Source organism: Castanea sativa, chromosome 6 (genome assembly GCF_040712315.1).
Source record: "Castanea sativa cultivar Marrone di Chiusa Pesio chromosome 6, ASM4071231v1".
NCBI lineage: Eukaryota > Viridiplantae > Streptophyta > Magnoliopsida > Fagales > Fagaceae > Castanea > Castanea sativa.
In genome coordinates, this window is record NC_134018.1 from 17789875 (window position 1) to 17813723 (window position 23849).

At 35.1% G+C, this 23849-nt stretch overlaps 1 protein-coding gene and 1 long non-coding RNA gene across 2 annotated transcripts; both read left to right on the top strand.

Annotated features, from left to right (window-relative positions):
- The first annotated feature begins 7540 nt into the window (after positions 1 to 7540).
- LOC142639561 (uncharacterized) lies at positions 7541 to 9466 on the top strand. The gene is made up of 5 exons (XM_075813720.1): positions 7541 to 7698; positions 7798 to 7879; positions 7931 to 8522; positions 8661 to 8797; positions 9119 to 9466. The coding sequence occupies exons 1-5, from the start codon at positions 7541 to 7543 to the stop codon at positions 9464 to 9466; spliced, it is 1317 nt and encodes a 438-aa protein (XP_075669835.1).
- A 3533-nt stretch (positions 9467 to 12999) lies between these two features.
- LOC142641386 (uncharacterized) lies at positions 13000 to 16142 on the top strand. Its single transcript, XR_012845394.1, has 2 exons — positions 13000 to 13281; positions 15883 to 16142. It is a non-coding gene; the product is annotated as an uncharacterized LOC142641386 (long non-coding RNA).
- The last annotated feature ends 7707 nt before the right edge of the window (positions 16143 to 23849 follow it).

Consider the following 23849-nt stretch of genomic DNA (forward strand, 5'->3'; position numbering starts at 1 on the left):
GTTTCTGTTTGATACTTAATAATAGTAACTTAAGATGTTAATTTCCCCAAAGTAGAAGGTTTGTTGACCCGGCATAATTAAGGTTCTGTTTGACAAATAATGAGATATCAATTTCCACACGGTATGTGGTCCGAGGACCATCCATGACCGAGTTTCTGTTTGATACTTAAAAATATATCAATTTCCACAAGGTATGTGGTTTGAGGACCATGCATGACTGAGTTTCTATTTGATACTTAATAAGATATCAATTTTCACAAGGTATGTGGTCCGAGGACCATGCATCACTAAGTTTCTGTTTGATACTTAATAAAATATCAATTTCCACAAGGTATGTGGTCCGAGGACCATGCATCACCAAGTTTCTGTTTGATACTTAATAATATATCAATTTTCACAAGGTATGTGGTCCGAGGACCATGCATCACCAAGTTTCTGTTTGATACTTAATAATATATCAATTTCCACAAGGTATGTGGTCCGAGGACCATGCATGACCAAGTTTCTGTTTGATACTTAATAATATATCAATTTCCACAAGGTATGTGGTCCGAGGACCATGCATCACCAAGTTTCTGTTTGATACTTAATAATATATCAATTTCCACAAGGTATGTGGTCCGAGGACCATGCATCACCAAGTTTCTTTTTGATACCTAATAATAGTAAATTAAGTTGTTAATTTCCCCAAAGTAGAAGGTTTGTGGACCCGGCATAACTAAGGTTCTGTTTAACAAAGAATGAGATATCAAGTTCCACAAGGTATGTGGTCCGGGGACCATGCATCACTAAGTTTCTGTTTGATACTTAATAAAATATCAATTTCCACAAGGTATGTGGTCCGAGGACCATGCATCACCAAGTTTCTGTTTGATACTTAATAATATATCAATTTTCACAAGGTATGTGGTCCGAGGACCATGCATCACCAAGTTTCTGTTTGATACTTAATAATATATCAATTTTCACAAGGTATGTGGTCCGAGGACCATGCATCACCAAGTTTCTGTTTGATACTTAATAATATATCAATTTCCATAAGGTATGTGGTCCGAGGACCATGCATGACCAAGTTTCTGTTTAATACTTAATAATATATCAATTTCCACAAGGTATGTGGTCCGAGGACAAGGCATCACCAAGTTTCTGTTTCATACTTAATAATAGTAACTTAAGATGTTAATTTCCGCAAAGTAGAAGGTTTGTGGACAAGGCATAACCAAGGTTCTGTTTAACAAATAATGAGATATCAAGTTCCACAAGTTATGTGGCCCGAGAACCATCCTTGACCAAGTTTCTATTTGATACATAATAATATATCAATTTCCACAAGGTATGTAGTCCGAGGACCATGCATCACCAAGTTTCTTTTTGATACTTAATAATAGTAACTTAAGATTTAATTTCCCCAAAGTAGAAGGTTTGTGGACCCGGCATAAGTAAGGTTCTGTTTAACAAAGAATGAGATATCAAGTTCCACAAGGTATGTGGCCCGAGGACCATTCATAACCAACTTTCTATATGATGCATAATAATATATCAATTTCCACAAGGTATGTGGTCCGAGGACCATGCATCACCAAGTTTCTGTTTGATACTTAATAATATATCAATTTTCACAAGGTATGTGGTCCGAGGACCATGCATCACCAAGTTTCTGTTTGATACTTAATAATAGTAACTTAAGATGTTAATTTCCCCAAAGTAGAAGCTATGTGGACCCGGCATAACTAAGGTTTTGTTTAACAAATAATGAGATATCAATTTCCACAAGGTATGTGGTCCGAGGACCACCCATAACCAAGTTTCTGTCTGATACTTATTAATATATCAATTTCCACAAGGTACGTGGTCCGAGGACCATGCATGACCATGTTTCTGTTTGATACTTAATAATATATCAATTTCCACAAGGTATGCAGTCCGAGGACCATGCATCACCAAGTTTCTGTTTGATACTTAATAATAGTAACTTAAGATGTTAATTTCCCCAAAGTAGAAGGTCTGTGGACCCGGCATAACTAAGGTTCTGTTTAACAAATAATGAGATATCAATTTCCACAAGGTATGTGGTCTGAGGACCATGCATAACCAAGTTTCTGTTTGATACTTAATAATATATCAATTTCTACAAGGTATGTGGTCCGAGGACCTTGCATTACCAAGTTTCGGTTTGATACTTAATAATAGTAACTTAAAATGTTAATTTCCCCAAAGTAGAAGGTCTGTGGACCCGGCATAACTAAGGTTCTGTTTAACAAATAATGGGATATCAATTTCCGCAAGGTATGTAGTACGAGGACCATGCATGACCAAGTTTCTGTTTGATACTTAATAATATAGCAATTTCCACAAGGTATGTGGTCCGAGGACCATGCATGACCAAGTTTCTGTTTGATACTTAATAATATATCAATTTCCACAAGGTATGTGGTCCGAGGACAATGCATCCCCAAGTTTCTGTTTGATACTGAATAATAGTAACTTAAGATGTTAATTTCCCCAAAGTAGAAGGTTTGTGGATCCGGCATAACTGAGGTTCTGTTTAACAAATAATGAGATTTCAATTTCCACAAAGTATGTGGCCCGAGGACCATCCATGACCAAGTTTCTATTTTATACATAATAATATATCAATTTCCACAAGGTATGTGGTCCGAGGACCATGCATTACCAAGTTTCTGTTTGATACTTAATAATAGTAACTTAAGATGTTAATTTCCCCAAAGTAGAAGGTTTGTTGACCCGGCATAATTAAGGTTCTGTTTGACAAATAATGAGATATCAATTTCCACACGGTATGTGGTCCGAGGACCATCCATGACCGAGTTTCTGTTTGATACTTAAAAATATATCAATTTCCACAAGGTATGTGGTTTGAGGACCATGCATGACTGAGTTTCTATTTGATACTTAATAAGATATCAATTTTCACAAGGTATGTGGTCCGAGGACCATGCATCACTAAGTTTCTGTTTGATACTTAATAAAATATCAATTTCCACAAGGTATGTGGTCCGAGGACCATGCATCACCAAGTTTCTGTTTGATACTTAATAATATATCAATTTTCCCAAGGTATGTGGTCCGAGGACCATGCATCACCAAGTTTCTGTTTGATACTTAATAATATATCAATTTCCATAAGGTATGTGGTCCGAGGACCATGCATGACCAAGTTTCTGTTTGATACTTAATAATATATCAATTTCCACAAGGTATGTGGTCCGAGGACCATGCATCACCAAGTTTCTGTTTGATACTTAATAATATATCAATTTCCACAAGGTATGTGGTCCGAGGACCATGCATCACCAAGTTTCTTTTTGATACCTAATAATAGTAAATTAAGTTGTTAATTTCCCCAAAGTAGAAGGTTTGTGGACCCGGCATAACTAAGGTTCTGTTTAACAAAGAATGAGATATCAAGTTCCACAAGGTATGTGGTCCGGGGACCATGCATCACTAAGTTTCTGTTTGATACTTAATAAAATATCAATTTCCACAAGGTATGTGGTCCGAGGACCATGCATCACCAAGTTTCTGTTTGATACTTAATAATATATCAATTTTCACAAGGTATGTGGTCCGAGGACCATGCATCACCAAGTTTCTGTTTGATACTTAATAATATATCAATTTTCACAAGGTATGTGGTCCGAGGACCATGCATCACCAAGTTTCTGTTTGATACTTAATAATATATCAATTTCCATAAGGTATGTGGTCCGAGGACCATGCATGACCAAGTTTCTGTTTAATACTTAATAATATATCAATTTCCACAAGGTATGTGGTCCGAGGACAAGGCATCACCAAGTTTCTGTTTCATACTTAATAATAGTAACTTAAGATGTTAATTTCCGCAAAGTAGAAGGTTTGTGGACAAGGCATAACCAAGGTTCTGTTTAACAAATAATGAGATATCAAGTTCCACAAGTTATGTGGCCCGAGAACCATCCTTGACCAAGTTTCTATTTGATACATAATAATATATCAATTTCCACAAGGTATGTAGTCCGAGGACCATGCATCACCAAGTTTCTTTTTGATACTTAATAATAGTAACTTAAGATTTAATTTCCCCAAAGTAGAAGGTTTGTGGACCCGGCATAAGTAAGGTTCTGTTTAACAAAGAATGAGATATCAAGTTCCACAAGGTATGTGGCCCGAGGACCATTCATAACCAACTTTCTATATGATGCATAATAATATATCAATTTCCACAAGGTATGTGGTCCGAGGACCATGCATCACCAAGTTTCTGTTTGATACTTAATAATATATCAATTTTCACAAGGTATGTGGTCCGAGGACCATGCATCACCAAGTTTCTGTTTGATACTTAATAATATATCAATTTCCATAAGGTATGTGGTCTGAGGACCATGCATGACCAAGTTTCTGTTTGATACTTAATAATATATCAATTTCCACAAGGTATGTGGTCCGAGGACCATGCATCACCAAGTTTCTGTTTGATACTTAATAATATATCAATTTCCACAAGGTATGTGGTCCGAGGACCATGCATCACCAAGTTTCTTTTTGATACCTAATAATAGTAAATTAAGTTGTTAATTTCCCCAAAGTAGAAGGTTTGTGGACCCGGCATAACTAAGGTTCTGTTTAACAAAGAATGAGATATCAAGTTCCACAAGGTATGTGGCCCGAGGACCATTCATAACCAAGCTTCTATTTGATGCATAATAATATATCAATTTCCACAAGGTATGTGGTCCGAGGACCATGCATCACCAAGTTTCTGTTTGATACTTAATAATATATCAATTTTCACAAGGTATGTGGTCCGAGGACCATGTATCACCAAGTTTCTGTTTGATACTTAATAATAGTAACTTAAGATGTTAATTTCCCCAAAGTAGAAGCTATGTGGACCCGGCATAACTAAGGTTTTGTTTAACAAATAATGAGATATCAATTTCCACAAGGTATGTGGTCCGAGGACCACCCATGACCAAGTTTCTGTCTGATACTTATTAATATATCAATTTCCACAAGGTACGTGGTCCGAGGACCATGCATGACCATGTTTCTGTTTGATACTTAATAATATATCAATTTCCACAAGGTATGCGGTCCGAGGACCATGCATCACCAAGTTTCTGTTTGATACTTAATAATAGTAACTTAAGATGTTAATTTCCCCAAAGTAGAAGGTCTGTGGACCCGGCATAACTAAGGTTCTGTTTAACAAATAATGAGATATCAATTTCCACAAGGTATGTGGTCTGAGGACCATCCATGACCAAGTTTCTATTTGATAGTTAATAATATATCAATGTTCACAAGGTATGTGGTCCGAGGACCATGCATGACCAACTTTCTGTTTGATGCTGAATAATATATCAATTTCCACAAGGTACATGGTCCGAGGACCATGCATCACCAAGTTTCTGTTTGATACTTAATAATATATCAATTTCTACAAGGTATGTGGTCCGAGGACCTTGCATTACCAAGTTTCGGTTTGATACTTAATAATAGTAACTTAAGATGTTAATTTCCCCAAAGTAGAAGGTCTGTGGACCCGGCATAACTAAGGTTCTGTTTAACAAATAATGGGATATCAATTTCCGCAAGGTATGTAGTACGAGGACCATGCATGACCAAGTTTCTGTTTGATACTTAATAATATAGCAATTTCCACAAGGTATGTGGTCCGAGAACCATGCATGACCAAGTTTCTGTTTGATACTTAATAATATATCAATTTCCACAAGGTATGTGGTCCGAGGACAATGCATCCCCAAGTTTCTGTTTAATACTGAATAATAGTAACTTAAGATGTTAATTTCCCCAAAGTAGAAGGTTTGTGGATCCGGCATAACTGAGGTTCTGTTTAACAAATAATGAGATTTCAATTTCCACAAAGTATGTGGCCCGAGGACCATCCATGACCAAGTTTCTATTTGATACATAATAATATATCAATTTCCACAAGGTATGTCGTCCGAGGACCATGCATCACCAAGTTTCTGTTTGATACTTAATAATAGTAACTTAAGATGTTAATTTCCCCAAAGTAGAAGGTTTGTTGACCCGGCATAATTAAGGTTCTGTTTGACAAATAATGAGATATCAATTTCCACACGGTATGTGGTCCGAGGACCATCCATGACCGAGTTTCTGTTTGATACTTAAAAATATATCAATTTCCACAAGGTATGTGGTTTGAGGACCATGCATGACTGAGTTTCTGTTTGATACTTAATAAGATATCAATTTTCACAAGGTATGTGGTCCGAGGACCATGCATCACTAAGTTTCTGTTTGATACTTAATAAAATATCAATTTCCACAAGGTATGTGGTCCGAGGACCATGCATCACCAAGTTTCTGTTTGATACTTAATAATAATAACTTAAGATGTTAATTTCCTCAAAGTAAAAGGTCTGTGGACCCGGCATAACTAAGGTTCTGTTTAACAAATAGTAAGATATCAATTTCCACAAGGTATGTGGTCTGAGGACCATCCATGACCAAGTTTCTGTTTGATACTTAATAATATATCAATTTCCACAAGGTATGTGGTTCGAGGACCATGCATGACCAAGTTTCTGTTTGATACTTAATAATATATCTATTTCCTCAAGGTATGTGATCCGACGACCATGCATCACCAAGTTTCTGTTTGATACTTAATAATATATCAATTTCCGCAAGGTATGTGGTCCGAGGACCATGCATCACCAAGTTTCTATTTGATACTTAATAATATATCAATTTCCACAAGGTATGTGGTCCGAGGACCATTTATCACCAAGTTTCTGTTTGATACTTAATAATAGTAAGTTAAGATGTTAATTTCCCCAAAGTAGAAGGGCTGTGGACCCGGCATAACTGAGGTTCTGTTTAACAAATAATGAGATATCAATTTCCACAAGGTGTGTGGTCCGAGGACCATCCATGACCAAGTTTCTGTTTGATACTTAATAATATATAAATTTTCACAAGGTATGTGGTCCGAGGACCATGCATGACCAAGTTTCTTTTTGATACTTAATAATATATCAATTTCCACAAGGTATGTGGTCCGAGGACCATGCATCACCAAGTTTCTGTTTGATACTTAATAATATATCAATTTCCATAAGGTATGTGGTCCGAGGACCATGCATCGCCAAGTTTCTGTTTGATACTTAATAATAGTAACTTAAGATGTTAATTTGTCCCAAGTAGAAGGCCTGTGGACCCGGCATTACTAAGGTTCTATTTAACAAATAATAAGATATCAATTTTCACAAGGTATGTGGTCCAAGGACCATGCATGACCAAGTTTCTGTTTGATACTTAATAATATATCAATTTTCACAAGGTATGTGGTCCGGGGACCACGCATCACCAAGTTTCTGTTTGATACTGAATAATATATCAATTTCCACGCATCACTAAGAATGTAGTTGCTGATCTAACTAAGGGAGAAAAACTAGATGGAACCAACTATGATACGTGGCATAGAAAAATTCAATATTTGCTTAATGAACAATAGGTCCTTGAAAGCCTAACCAATGTGATGATGCGACCTGAAAATGGGAATACTGCCCAACATCGCTGTGACTTAGAGGCCTATGAGTCTTGGGTTAAGAAAGATCATTGTGCACGCTTCACTATGTTGAGTAGCATGCACAATGATCTTATTGGGGAGTTTGAGAACTACCCAAATGCCCAAGAGATGTGAAACCAGCTTAAGATTGCCTATGGAGGGACTTCAGCAACTAGGTTACGAGCTCTTACTTTGAAGTTTGAGCAATATGTTATGGATTCAAAACATAGCATAGCTAAACATCTAAGAACAATGTCAGCATTGATCCATGACCTAAAGGCTGCTGGCAATAATCTCTCTGATGAACAACAAGTCACAGTCGTCATACGTTCACTGCCTGAACCTACTTGGGGGCAAATGTAGCTTGTTTTGACACATAGTGAGAATATCAAGACTTTTGCTGATATTTCTCGTCATCTCGAGCTTGAGGCAGAGTGCATTAGGGCGCACCAAAACACCCTCCTTGTCTCCCAATCTGGGCAGCAGAAGGCATTCAGGCCTAAACGCAAAAGACAAGGGAGGAATGCCAAAGGAGCTAGTAACCTTGGGCCTAAAGAAGGCAAGATAGCAAAACGCCAAAAGGGCAAGCGTGCTAAGAAGGACAAGGCAAAGATCAAGTGTTACAACTGTGGTAAGAAGGGTCACTTCGCTCGTGAGTGCACTGAGCCGAAGAATGTATCCTTTCTTAACAACTCTGCTATTACTTATTTTTGTACACATGTTTTTGTTGCTCATACTATTCCTGGGTGGATTGTAGATTCAGGAGCAACCAAACATATAGCCAGAGATAGAGTTGGGTGTGTGGATTACAAAAAGATACCAACAGGCACACAGAACGTTATTTTGGGTAACGGAACTCAAGAAGAAGTCATTGGAGTTGGAACCTACCAGCTCAAATTGCGTCTGGGACGTACATTACATCTTCATGATGTACTTCATGCACCTGGTGTCCAATGTAATCTATTTTCGATACTTACTATGCTTAGACTTGGATTTAGTTTCCATTTCGATGGTCCTCAGTTGGATTTTTATTTAAATAAAACCTTGTATGGACATGGTTATTTATCTAATAATTTCTTTATGTTGGATTTAGATTATTTCTCTTTTTCTTTTATTGCTCATAATGATGATGTTTCTGATTCAGTAATGTGGCATGCTAGACTTGGACACATAGGAAAAGATAGATTGGCTAGACTAGCTAGAGAAGGCCTATTAGGGTCTATCACTAATGTAAGCCTTCTTATGTGTGAACCTTGTCTAGCTGAAAAGGCCTATAGGAAGCCTTTTGGTAAGGCTCCAAGGGCAACTCATCCTTTGGAATTAGTCCATTCGGACATATGTGGACCTATGAATGTGAAGGCACGCCATGACGCCTCTTATTTTCTCACATTTATAGATGACTATTCACGTCTTAGTTATGTCTATCTAATCTCCCATCGCTTTGAAGCATTAGATTGCTTTAAGTGCTTTGTGGCAGAGGTTGAGAATTAGAAAGAAAGGAACCTAAAGGTTTTTAAAACTAATAGGGGTCGTGAATATTTGTCTAAACAGTTTCAGGAACTGTGTGAGGAAAAAGGGATACGCAGGCAATTGACGATTCCTGACACTCCACAACAAAACGGTGTTGCAAAGAGAAGGAATCGTACTTTATTAGAGATAGTTAGATCGATGATGGCGCAAGCTAACCTTCCAATTTCGTTTTGGGGGGATGCATTGTTGACTGCTGCCTACATCCTTAACCGTGTGCCTTCTAAGTCAGTTCCCACAACACCTGGTGCAAAATCCAATTTGGAAAACTTGCAGCCTTGGGGCTGTGTAGGTTTTGTTCACAGTACTTCCCACAAGTATAGGAAATTGGGCCCTAGAGCAAGTAAGAAAATCTTTATAAGATATTCATAAAGCTCAAAGGCGTATGTAATGTATGGTGAACATTCTGATAGTGGAATGACTGAGATAGAGTCTCGTGATGTCAACTTCATTGAAGATGATTTTCCAAGCATCAGTGAAGCAAAACAAGATCTTCAGCTTTATGAGCTGCAAGAACTTGAAGGTGTCATACCATCTTTGGGTGAGGGTGGAGAATCACAACTTCATCCTGAAATCACCAAAGATAGTGGGAGTGATTTGGCTCCTAGTGGGAGCAAATTGCTAGATAGTGACACACAAGGATCCAAGGTACGTAGAAGTGAATGTGGAACTATTCCTCGTCGTCATTTTGAGATTAAGGGGGAATTTTTTATATGTGATTCACTGGACCTTGATGAGCCTACTTCCTATGAGGAAGCATTAGCTTCACCTGCTTCACATGAATGGATAGTTGCTATGAGGGATGAGATGGATTCTATGGCAAAGAATCAAGTTTGGGAGTTGGTTGACCTTCCGCCTAGGTGCAAGACCATTGGAAACAAGTGGGTCTTAAAAATAAAGCGCAAGGCAGATGGATCAATTGACAAATATAAGGCTCGTCTCGTGGTGAAAGGCTATACCCAAAGAGAAGGGATAGACTATGAAGAGACTTTCTCCCCGGTAGTGAGATTTGTCTCTATTCGCCTTATTCTAGCTATTGTTGCACATTTGGATTCGGAACTCTTCCAAATGGATGTGAAGACTGCATTTCTCAATGGAGAACTAGACGAGGAGATCCATATGGATCAACCTATTGGCTTTGAGGTCAAGGAACAAGGGCGCAAAGTGTGCTGCCTTAAGCATCCCGTTTATGGCCTAAAGCAAGTGTCTAGACAATGGTATTTCAAATTTCATAAGGCTATTATTTCGATTGGCTTCGAAATGATGGAAGAAGACCATTGTGTGTATGTCAAACAATCAGGAAAGAGTTTACTTATCCTATCTTTGTATGTGGACGACATTTTGTTGGCTGGAAATGATATGGAGATGATTGTCACCACCAAAAGGTGGTTGTCCTCTATTTTTGAAATGAAGGACAGAGGTGACGCTAATTATGTGCTTGGAGTTAAGATCTTCAAGGATCGCTTAAAGAAGCTTCTTGGTTTGTCTCAAGAAACTTACATAAAGATGATCTTAGAGCTATTCCATATGCATAATTCCAAACCCATAGACACTCCAATTGAGAAGGAACATACATTAAGCTTTGAAAATTTCCCTAAATCAGAAAAGGAAAAGAGAGAAATGGAAAGAGTTCCCTATGCAAGTGCAGTTGGAAGTCTGATGTATGTTATGTTGTGTACTCGACCAGACATCTGTTTTGCAGTTGGTATGGTTAGTCGTTATCAAAGTAATCCAGGACCTGTTCATTGGTAAGCAGTTATGAGGATTTTTTATACCTTCGTGGGACATCGGATCTCATTCTTTGCTATTAGGGTGGAGATTTGAGATTGAGAGGTTATTCTGATGCTAACTAGGCCAGTGATAAAGATGAGCACAAGTCCACTACAGGTTATGCATTTCTACTTAGTGGTGCAGCTATCTCTTGGTGTAGTAAGAAACAGTCTTGCATTGCTTTATCCACAATGGAGTCTAAGTATGTTGCTTGTTTAGCAGCAGCACAAGAAGCAGTTTGGTTAAAGAGATTTTTCCAAAGCCTAAAGGTGACATCTCTTGCAGATGAAGCTGTAAATATGTATTGTGATAGTATGGCAGCCTTGGCTCATGCTAAAGATCCTAAGTATCATAGCAAAAGCAAACACATACAGACTCGTTAGAACTACATTCGTCTTGCTATTACACAAGGAGAGGTGATCCTCCAACATATCTCCACTAGCAAGATGGTGGCTGATCCATTTACTAAAGCCATTGCTAGATATGTCTTTCAGGCTCATGTTAGGAGTTTGGGACTTTGTAGGATTTGATATGTTTTTTGGATATCTTATGGACATTTATGTTTATTCATACTTTATGCAATAATGATGTTATTCATTTTGATTCATCTTGCGATGTGATTGATATTGCATACTGCGCACACATTATTTGAGAATATGTCACCAGGCTTAGATCGGTCTACTCACATAGACGATCACCCTAGCGCTTAAGTAGCGAGCAGGATGAGACATAGTGATCACTTTGTTTTTCTGTATATCAAGTAAGTGATCATCTTGACGCTTAGGAAGGCGTTCAAGATAATATAATGAATGTCGCCTTCGCTAGGCTAAGATGAGACTTATGGGAGTCGCACTTGAAGTGTATCCACAACTTCATGAAGCCTGAATAAAGCCAAATGTGAGATCTTGGACAGGAACTTGTGTGTAACTGTGCTGAGAAACTCAGGTTGGTTACCTTTTGTGGCAATTGGACTAAAATTTGTACGGTGTTTGAGTGTGACAAGCCTAGTTGAGTGGGAGCTCCACCGTAGCACACAAATTATACTGTATGTGCTATAGTCGACCAATTAAGGGAGTGATTGGATAGATCCCTACTCCGTCACTATGTGAGCCCTAGTCGACCATTATATGGTCCATTCTGTGCCCTTTTTTGACCTAGAACTATGTCAAGAAGTGAATGCTTGATGTCGCTACTTTAGCATGTCATCTCAGGGCCATGATATATACGGTCTTACGCAGCATGTCTAGGAAAGTGGTCAAGTGTGAATGAATTGACATGAGTGTCTGGGAAAGATTATTTAGAACACACCATTTATTTTATGGCTCATAGCCCGGGCGATTATGAGGAATTTGTTTTTCAACATAATCATAAGCATATTATATGGTATAGAATCAAGTGTTGCTTTGAGTTTTTTGAACTCATGAGGGATTAAAGAAACTTGATTAGGTGTGATCAAATAATCTGGGGCATAGACGAGATATTATGAGTGATGTACTATGTTAGTTTAGATGGTGACTTAATATAGTACTCCTGCCCTACACCTTCTTGTTAGGTCACACACTCCATTTTTTTGTATAAAGAAAGGATTGGACAAGAGATTGAGAGAAGCCATTTTTTACTGTAGTGCCCAGTGTGGACGAGTGCAAGATGTTAGAAATTGGGCTGTTTTTTACCCAACCCATAAACCATGGCCCATGGATCGTCCACATGGGTTATCTGATAAGTTTAAATTTAAACTAACTGATATTGATATGAGTTATCAATATCAGTAGTGGTGTAATTTAAACTTAATAGATATTGATATGAGTTATCAATATCAGTAGAAGAGTAATTTAAATTTATCAGATGAGATCTTTTAGGGATCACATATATCTGATAGTAAGTGAATCTCTACTAGTATTTAAAATACTCCTATATCAGTTAGAAAAGAGATGATAGACACAGTGAGTGAACATACGTATAGTTTTGAGTACTCTCTCAAAATAAGCTATCTCTCTAGGACACCATCAATTGTTCCCTAGAATTTGGAACATGGAAATTAGGAGAAACTCTAGTCTCCTCTCTTGCGACTTGGAGGTGTTCCACAAAGGAGATCGTGAGGAGTTCGTAAAGTAAGCAAAGGATAAGATCTGAGTATTTGGTGATCTATTCCACCAAAGGTATGTGTCTATATGGCCTCTAGGAAAGTATATAATTATTCAACAGGTTGAGATAATTGAATGTCAAAAGCTGAAGAGACTCCCTCTCTCTCTCTGCCGCTTCTTAATGGACAACTATCTCCTTCCCCTTTTCTTAAAGAGATTGAAGCAGATAAAGAATGGTGGGAGTCGTTGGACTGTCAGGACACTAAGAATGTCCGTCAACCCTTCTTCTGGGATCCGAAGGAACGGGATAAACAAATGATAGCATATTTAGAGGTATGTCTTTCTCTTCATTCTCACATGTTTTTTTTTTTAAATCTTTTATGGACTCATCTTTAATCTTTCTTTTATTTTCTCTAATCCATTTTCTAAAATCCTTTAAATAACCCTTTTTGGATTGGGCCAACCAATTATTTATCACATCTTCCCTGTAAGTATATGCTTTATAGTTACTGTAAAATGGTTTCGCGAGTGGCTTCTTTTGCTGTTTTGGTCTTCTAAAGGATTTATGGCTAAGGAATTTTTGTGTGATTTTATTCTTTTTTTTTTTTTTTTTCATATTTGCTAATTAATATGAACTTTGCTGTGTTATTAACGCGTGCTCCTCTTTGACTAAGTGTGACAATCTTCTGTAGTAATTGATCCTCTGGCCGAACCTGACGTAATTCTTGTGATTTTGTTCTTATTTGCTAATTATAAACTCTTTTATGTTATGAAGTTGTGTTCCTCTTTGACTAACTGCCACAATCTTCTGTAATAATTTATCTCTTCTGCCTAATTTCTTTTGATACCCACTTTCTATCTGTTTTCAACATTTACTTGTATCCTTTTCTTCTTCTTCCTTTTCTTCTCTGTTCGCCGGTGGAGGAGAACACAAAAATAGGGAATTGTTTTATGTTGTGTACATTTCGGTTCTAATAAATCTTTTTACATTAAATATGGTGAATTTACTCGAGCATCTTTGGATACCTTGAAACATTGATTTTGCAGTGATTATAATTCCAATTATTTATTTATTTATTTTCGCTGAATATCAGATCTTGTGAGTCCTCTATAATTGGGAAAAGGTAGCACTGTAGCAGCATGTACCTTGTCGTCAATGTACAAAATTGTTAAATTGGTGCACATCTTGCGAACATCCATTCCATTGTAACTTTTGCTGTCAACATGCTCTATATGGGTAGTTTCATTATCTAGGAACAAGTATGCTTATGATACAAGCATCTTGGTCATCAATATGGCATACTTTTTGCTTCATGTGATAACCAGCTTTCCTTTTGGGTGTTTGTATTCGTCATTGAATATATAATTTGTTCCCATTCCTTTCCCTTTCTTTCTTGTCCTTTTCTACTTTCTCTATTCCTCCCTCTAATAGAGATGGATTTGTGAATTACATGATATTGAATTTGGTTTATCTCAAGCTAATGGATGTAAAATCATTCTCAAAACATCCAATGCAAACTTTGTAGAAGTTGGTATTCTTCAATGTGGATATTTTATTATTGCCATAAAAAATTTCGTCTGCGTTCAATTCAAGAATAAATCAGCAATCCATTACTCAACCCAAGAGACAACATATCAATCTTGAAATAATCAGAACTCATTTTAGATGAAAGGCTATAAAAATGAGTCACCTCATTTGAGAAATGCAGCATTGTTCATTTCAATAATATTAGTTGAACTATTTTTAGTTATTGATAATTTTATTTATTTTTTTTTTAAAAAAAAAAAAAGGTGAAAGGGAGAAATGATTACAAAAATGATTACGTTAGTAAATTTTGTGCTTTATTTTTTGATGCATGTATTTTTGCTCCTCATATAGTCACAAAATTTCTCTCCACTATTTATGTGGAGAACAAGAAGCTTAAAGAAGATGAAGATAGTAATATTCGAGATTTGCATAATTTTAACACAGAAAATTTGCTTTTCAAGTTGATATGACCTGTTTTACTAGAACCTATGCTTCATTGTTATGCACATGATCAGGCTTTGAAAAATATTTTCTATTGAGTACCAAAATGTGTTAAGCAGGGATATAACAATCAAATAAAATATTAACTTGTTTTTCCTATTAACGACGTGAGTAAATATTAAAGAGAAAAATCAAATAGATTGTTAATTTTCCTTATATTTTGCTACTTTTTCCATTATTTGAAAAACAAGCTTTCAGGAAAGGCTACTTGAATGTTCTGTGAACTTTCATTAAGTTTTTAGTATCATTTTCAGTTCTTTGTAAGTTAAATATTGCTGCTTGGTTCACATTTCTCACAGTGCAACATGCTTCATACGCTATGAAAATGCTTAATCATTTAGGAGGCCTTTCATTTAGAATTATTTTATTGCTCATCTGAATCAATAGATGCACCTTGCATACCCTAGTATTGTCCTTTGCAAACTTGTAACTCTAGAATACTTAAGAATTTAAAGGACCCTCATGTGTTTGTGAACCTGTTGTATCATTTCTCAACCTGTAACTCTAGAGTGCTTAAATATTTATGGTTTGTTTGGATTGAGGAGAAGGGAGAGGGAATAGAGTAGAATTAGCTCAAAATTAACTTATTTTCCACTAACCTTTTCCCTCAATCCAAACGAGCCCTTAAAGAAATCTTGTGTGTTTGTGAACCTCTTGTATCATTTTTTTTTATGAACGAACCTCTTGTATCATTTTTGAAAGTCTTGGTTTTGGGAGGATTTGTAAGGTCTTTAAAATGCGTTAATGATCAATCTTATGCTAGAGTTTCTCTTCATATGTGCCAGAGTCATGAATCATGGTTTTAAGCAGTAAATAAGTTATATCTGGTGTACATTTTTTTTCCTACATTTTGAATTGATATAAATTTTTTTTTTTTTTCGGTTGTTTTTGTTGCAGATCCACAGATGAAGGATTTCTCTATCCCTCTAAAGGCGTGGTCTATTCCTCGTGCATAATTTACAAAGTGTTGGACACTTCTGGCATGTTGATGTTTGATGGTTGTAAATATCTTTTGTTGCCATTCGGCAATTCCTATCGACATGCACTGTATGTATTGTTTGATAATCTGGGAACGAGTATGCTAATGAAACAAGCTTTCCTGATCATCAATTTGGGGTTAATTAGTTGAGAATCATCCAACAAGAAGTCACCACAATTTTCTCCCTTTATCTTTGTTCATTGTGTGTTAAAAAGCAGCCTTCCTTTAGGCCTTGAGTTCGAGGACAGGACTATTGTCTCGGTTGGGCCATATTTTACAGGATGTAATTTGTATGCTCAATAGACTTAGCTGCCTGCAGGTTCTATTTGTCAAAAGGAGTGCTAATAATGTTGCCCATGTTTTAGCTAGATATGCTAAGGACCTAGTAGAGGATGTTGTTTGGATTGAAGATTCTCCTCCCCTAGCTGAGGAGGCTCTGTATTTTGATTCTATGGCTATTTAATGAATTTGAGGATGTTTTCCTCTTCAAAGAAAAAAAAAAAAAAACCAGCCTTCCTTTTGGCTGTGTAACGTATTCATCAAGATATAACGCATGTCATCCAGACATTATACATCTTTAAATAGCATTATCTTTATATTTTAATCCATTCTGTTTTTTAATTATTTTTTTTAATATCTTACTCTATGATTCAAATTTGGTATAATCACAATTCACAACTTGGTTGGTTGTATAATCTATTAAGATCTAGACCATGGCCCAGTTGGTATTAGATCTCAATCTCGCAACTATTGGGCCTTTGAAGACCCAGACCATGGGACTCCGGGACTTGTGAACGCACAGATTTCCTAATGGCCTAAGATTCGATCCAAGCATAGTCCAACAACAACTAAGGCACTTACCAAAACGGTGCACCGTGCACCAAAAGGGCAATCAAATTGACACGTCAAACACTCACCATTTTCCCTAAATTTTGCCTGTGATTTGAACTATGTTTCTTTCTTTCTTTCTTTTCCTTGATCTTTGAACCAGTTAAAATGACCAAATACCATCTTTGGATGAAATATTTAGAAATCTATCGCTGTTTGTAAAATATTTAGCAATTTATCACTGTTTTGAAACTCGAGTTCTATAGGACTCGAGTTTATGAAAATCGAGTTTTAGAAAAATGTGACGTGGTGGCTGAAGTTGATCTGGTATTTTATAATTTAAATGTCCACGTGGAACTCGAGTTTTAAAAAATTTGAGTTCCCTCTAATATGAAACTTAAGCTCTTGAAGCTCGAGTTCCTTTAAAAATTTATCTGGCCTTATACTTGTGGGACATGCTGAAGTGAAGAAAAGAATTAGACTAAAGAAAGCACAAGTGTGGGACACGATGAACTCGAGTTCCAATAAGAGTGAAAGAGAAAGCAAGGATGATGCCCATACCCTTCAAGGTATAATTAAATTGTACCCTTCAGGTGTGTGCAAGTGTAGTGAAGGACAGGTGAAGTGTAGTAAAGAAAGCAAGGATGATGCCCATGCCGCGTGACTTGTGAATTGAAGGACAAGTGAAGTGTAGTAAAGAAAGCAAGGATATCGCCCATGCCGCGTGACTTGTGAAATGAAGCGTCTCACAGGTGAAGTGAAGTGTGTAACTAAAAAGCACAAGTCAGTCATAGTGTGTACCTCTAGAAGTAAGGTGTTGTAAAAGTTGTCTAGAAGTAAAGTGTTGTAAAAGTTTTGTTCAGTTTTGTTTTATGGTACTCAAGTTTTATAAACTCGAGTAACACATTACAAGTAACTTAAGATTCGCAAGCTTGAGTTCTACATAACATTTTTTAATTAAAATAATCCATGTTAGCGGGTGCCACCATGGTAGTTTTTATGAAACTCGAGTTTTTGAAACTCGAGTTACATTTCAAACTCGAGTTTTATGAACTCGAATTTTTAAAAGGTGGTAGATTGCTAAATATTTCACAAATAGTGGTAGATTACTAAATATTTCAGCCAAAGATTGTATTTGGCCATTTTGGCCTCTTTGAACCCACACCCATAAATAGAATTTAATAGATTATTCAACCGAATTCAAACATATATGATTGTATTGACCATATAAAGTACAAATAATTTTATATTTTTCCAAGATAATTAAATTTAATATTATGCTGTGTTTGAATTTAATTAAGAGACCGAATGTTATTTACCTAAGGAATCATACCTATTTTTTAACCCTAAAATAGAAAAGAGTCCACCTATTTTTTAACCCTAAAAGAGAAAAGAGTCCATGGACAGTATTTTGCAAATATAAGCTCTACAATGTAAAAAGCAAAACCAATAGTAGTAGAAACAAAATTTCTTAGTATTCTCAAAAGAAAAAACAATGGGTTAATCCCACATGGGGAAATAAATGTGAGTTATAGAGGTTTAAAGCTTGTGTTGTATATCCAAGAATTAAACCCTTTTGGATATACACCACTATTAGTTTCTTTAAAACATTCTCATCTCTCCTCTTGTGTGTTTGTTAAAATAATTTGTATTCTAAAAAAAAAAAAAAGTAGTAGAAACAAAATTTCTTAGTGCATAAAAAATAAAAAATAAAAAAGTCTTTATTTGATTTTCACGTCCAAGTTTTGCTTGAGAGGAAAATATTGAATTTTTCTCATTTCAATGCTTTGGTAGGTATAAAAATTTTATTTTCCTTTTGTGTTTGATAGTAAAAAAGATTGAAATTTCCTTATTCCAAAACGTAAAACTAACCCTCTAACTTTTACATTTTTTTTTATTTCAATCCTCTAACTTTCAGTTTTGTCATTTCAGTCCTCTAACTTAATTTTTGTCAATGCAGGATTCCGTTAGAACTCAGTTAGTGGCTACCGTTAGAACTCCTGAAACGACGCCGTTTTGCATTTTTTTTTTTTTAAATTCGAAATAAAAAGAAAATAAGAAAAATCTATAAAATAAAAATAAAAAAAACATTTGGGGGTCAGTTTGAGAGAGAGAGAGTGGGCTGGTTTGAGAGAGAGAGAAAGACTGAGTTGAGGACTGAAATCACCAGCTACCTTATCAGTAGTATTCAAAGAAGGAACACTGGCCCACGTTGCAAGCTTCTGCAAATGCTCAATTAAGCTTTAACATGGACTTGGAATTGATAGAGTTGCCTCCTTTTGTTTGCTTTTTTCTAGTGATCTCTTCTCTCAATGAGATTGGATTGTGAAACCCATTCGAAGATGACAACTTTTGCGCTGATTTCTTGTTCCTGGAACCTCCTCCTCCTCTCTTGCCCATGTTGCCTTGTCTTGTGTTCTGTTCTTTCTTTCTCTTAGGAATTTTGACAAACATATGCAATGCAATTATGCAACTCCCGTCTCCTTCTTTTTATGCTACTACTTCCCTAGCTTGCAATTTATGTAAGCCGTTGTTCTTCAAATCTTTGTTTTGATTTCAAGGGAAGGGGAATGACGTCAATGTTTTTTTTTTTTTCAGATTTTTATTATTTTCTTTTAATTTCGAAAAAAAAATGCAAAACGGCGTTGTTTCAGGAGTTCTAATGGTAGCTATTAACTGAGTTCTAACGGAGTCCTGCATTGACAAAAATTGAAAGTTAGAGGACTGAAATGACAAAACTGAAAGTTAGAGGACTGAAATGAAAAAAAGGTGAAAGTTATAGGATCAGTTTCGCATTTTTGCCTATTTTTAATCTCACAAGGATTCTTGTCTCATGAAATTCCTTCTTTTGAACACACATACTCTCGTTGACGTACACCATTCTTTGAGTATATTATTTTATTTTTCCTTATACTAAACCCTGTTTGCATGGCATATTCATTATATAACTTATAAGCCTCCCTTTTCACTGTTCACAACCATTCCAAGTTAATTTTCACTTTGACCTTCATGATTTACTATCATAGAATTGTCTCTCATGCTAGTTTTTGTAGTGTCATCTTCTTTATTTTCAATAGCAACTACATGTTAAATATTTCACAAATATGAACATACTTAGAAAAAAAACTGAATATAAGAAATAAAAACAACTAACTATTTACATTTTTTATAACAAGATATTATCATAATAAAATATTATAGCCTTGAAATAACTACTAGATCTTATCAACATCTCCAAAAAAAATTACATGTGATACCTAGCTTGCGCCATCTACAAACATAACATCATTTTGATTTGTAGTGTTGATTAGATATGAGGTTGTTAAGGGTCTGTTTGAGTACCGCTTATTGCTGAAAATTGAAAACTGAAAACATTATAACAAAATAATTTTTAAATGTGTGAATAGTACCTGGAATCCAATTTTAAAGTTTTTTTTGCTGAATAAAGTACTTGTGGATCTCGTGAACAATGCACGGGACCCACTGAAAAACGCACAACGCAGTTGAAAACACTTTTCAACTCTATCCAAATGTTCACTAGATAAGGCAGTGTATGATCCTATGTAAATTAAATCTATAGGCTCTATTCTCAACCAAACAAGAAAACTAAAGAGAATTTATGTCCCTACGTTGTACAAATTGTACAAGATGAATTTTAAGGATAAAATGGGAAAATGTCCATTTCGTGCAAAAAAAAGGGCAAATACCCCTCTTTTGAAACTCGATTTTCTCAAAATTGAGTTAAAAAAAAAATTTCTGGAGCCTTATAGCGACATTTGAAGGACCTATAGCAGTGTTTTGTAACTCCAGCTCCATAAAATCGAGTTATAGGTTTTTTTTTTTTTTACCTATAACTCGATTTCATGAAGCTCGAGTTCTATAGGCTCCTTAAAACGTCACTATAGGGCTTAACTCGATTTTGAGAAAATCGAGTTTCAAAAGATGGGCATTTTTCTAATTAGTTTGAAAAATGGGGCAACATGCTAATTTTTTTCCCCGAAAAGGGCAAAAGCCCATTTTCTCCTGAATTTTAACCCCAAAAGTATTAGCAATAGCACTAGACAATCAAATAGTGGCAGACAAAGGAAAAACATATCTAGTCAAACGCTACAAATCAAAACTAGAATATAAACTAAAACGAAGGCATTTGAGTGTCCAGTGCAGTACGAAACCTACAAAGGCAATGTATGATCCTATGTAAATTAAAATTGAAATGACAACACCAAAGGAAAAGCATACCTTCATCAGCCATTGACAAAAGTGTACCTCCATCAGTTATTTGAGTGTCTATTGGTGCAGTGTAGTAATAACTAATAATCAAGAACTGTATTCACTGTTATGATAAAATGAACAAACAACTTTTCACCTTAACAACAGCCCTTAAAAAAGAAGGAAGTTTTCCCTTCTTCTTTTTTTTGGGAGCACTTAAACAAGGAAGTTTTTCCTCTTAATTTTTTATTGTTTACACGATTCTCTTTTAATTTTGATTTTAAATAGATAGTTTTTAAACGTGTTTATCTTTTACTTTAATTTTTATCATAAAATGAGTCAGCAAAATTTTAAACAAGTGAGAGTCTTTTAGTAGAATGGTGGACCACTAGAAAAAAATGATGTGATCCACCATGAGGACCTTATAATTTCTCAATAACCGAAATTATTACAAAAACTAATGCACTGAAACGATTCTTCTCTTATGGAGTGTTTTTAAATTACCACTTAATTTTTGTGGGATCATTTTGCTTGATTGATGTTCTGATTAAACGGGTTTACGATTTTAAGGAGGATTCGAGCAAAATAAAATATGGATCTAAGATGTCATCGGATTAAATTGAGTGCATGTGTGTAATCGAATGGACCTATAAATTGGACTGCCCCCACTTGAAAAAAAAAATAGTACGAACATTAAGAATAACAATCTTTTATTGTCATAATTTTCTTTTTAAAAAAAAATTGGATAAATTTGTTTGAAGACATGGATTAGTAGGAAAGTATCCTATTTTGTAGGCATTTTAAGTGAAGTTAAAGATATATTTTCACCGGATTACTCTCAAGTTTTTTCTTTGTTAAACGTAGGGTTTAGAGATATTTTTGAAGCACATAAAAATCGAATCTGAAAAGGGAAATCCTATAATAGATAATATAGATTTAAAGATTTAATTTTATATTAGCCCATTTCATATGCTAAAGTTATATTAATTTTTCTATATATATTAATAGGTGAAATAGTAATGACATTTCTTATCAATTTGATGTGCAATTTTGAAATATAAATATTTTAAATATCAAATCTACTTTTTAAAGTTTAGAGAAAATGTTATATCCACAATATTTTCACAACATTAACACAAAAAATCCTAGGTGGTGGGTTGTTATTGGTTGCTATAAGTGGGAAAAAAAGTAATTTAAGTTGTAAATTTAAATTAGAACCTATAACAACTTACCAACTATGATTTGTTATGAAAATGTTGCAAACGTAACTCTCCTCTTAATTTTATTATAGATTTTTCCTAATTATTTTTATTATTAGAGCTTTATACATATAAAAAAGTGTCAATCTACTAATAGGTGAAATAGCAATGTCATTCTTTACTAGTAATTGTACTTGATTTTGTTAGAAACCCTATCTTAGTAAATGACATTACTTGTGACATTATTTTTTCATCGGATTGAATTGAGTGTATGTGTGTGTTAATGACATTACTTGGATCTAAAAAGGTATGTTAATGACATTACTTGTGATGTACAATTTTGAAATATAAAGAATTTCAATGTCAATCTATTTTGTAATTTTTTTTTTTTTTTGAGAAGATACATTGTAAGTTCAATGCAAAAGTTTTTATAATTATTTATTTTATTATCAAAGTTTTATATATATAATGAGTTTTGTGGGTGTTTAAAGAATTCAGTAATATATCGGTGGATTTCCTTGGATTCTAAAGTTAAGGACCGATTTTCTTTTGGATCATTGTTCTTGTTAGGGTTGACCTACATGGACTACCATTGCCTAATTTATGTGTGAGGTAGTCCTTAAATGTTTTTGAGACAAGTTCTATTGCTTAGAAGTTTGAGGTCATCAATTTCTTTTCTATGGAATTGGACGATTGTTTAATATCCTAAGGAAGAAGTTTTGATGCAAGAAATGTAATTCTTTGATTTTAACTGATATGAGTTAATGGATTGACTCAATAGAACACGAAGTGTGTAGAACGCAATGTTGTGGTATACTAGTATTATAAAATTGGATTAGTAAACCATGTTTTGATTGGATATTGATGGATTTGGGTGGCAAGAGAGTTTACTTTGAAGACTATTACATTTTGAATTATAGTCAATTGTGGTTCCTTTTGTTTTATTTAGGCAGATGGTTATAATTATTAAGTTGCATTATACTCTAAGTTCTAGGCTGCTAGGATAATATTATCTACAAGGTGAAAAAAAGAAAAAGAAAAAGGGGTTTGAGATATTTCATGGAATTCCCTCCTAGCCAATGTAAACTTAGAGATTATGGTTTCATAATAAGCTGTATATTTATGAGGAATTCAACTCTTCAACGAGTTCAAACCAAGCATCATCCGGAGGTTAAAGGTGAAACAAATTTTGCTTAATTGCAAAGATAATTTATATAATTAAGATAGACATTCTATAATATACCCTATATAAATGCTCAATTGTTTTTTATGGAGACTTTAGAAATTTATATTTTACAATTTTGAGGAAGGAAAAGTCTACACATATGTTGTGAAATAGTTTTGAACTTATATTAATATTTTGGTAATTTTTGGTAATTTTTGTGTTGTCCACTTGTTTATGGAACTTGTGTTGTATTGTGATAGCAGGGAACTTGTTTCTTTTCATAAGTTGTATTGTGTTGGAAACTTGTGATAGCAAGAAACTTGTGTTGTGTTGTGATATACAGTAGTTCCTTGTGTTGTGTTGGAAACTTGTGATAAGTTGTGTTGGAAACTTGTGTATGGAGGGAAGTTTACTTTGATAAGTTGTGTTGGAAACTTGTGTACGGAGGGAAGTTGTTTATTTTGATAAGTTGTGTGCATTATTTGGAAACTT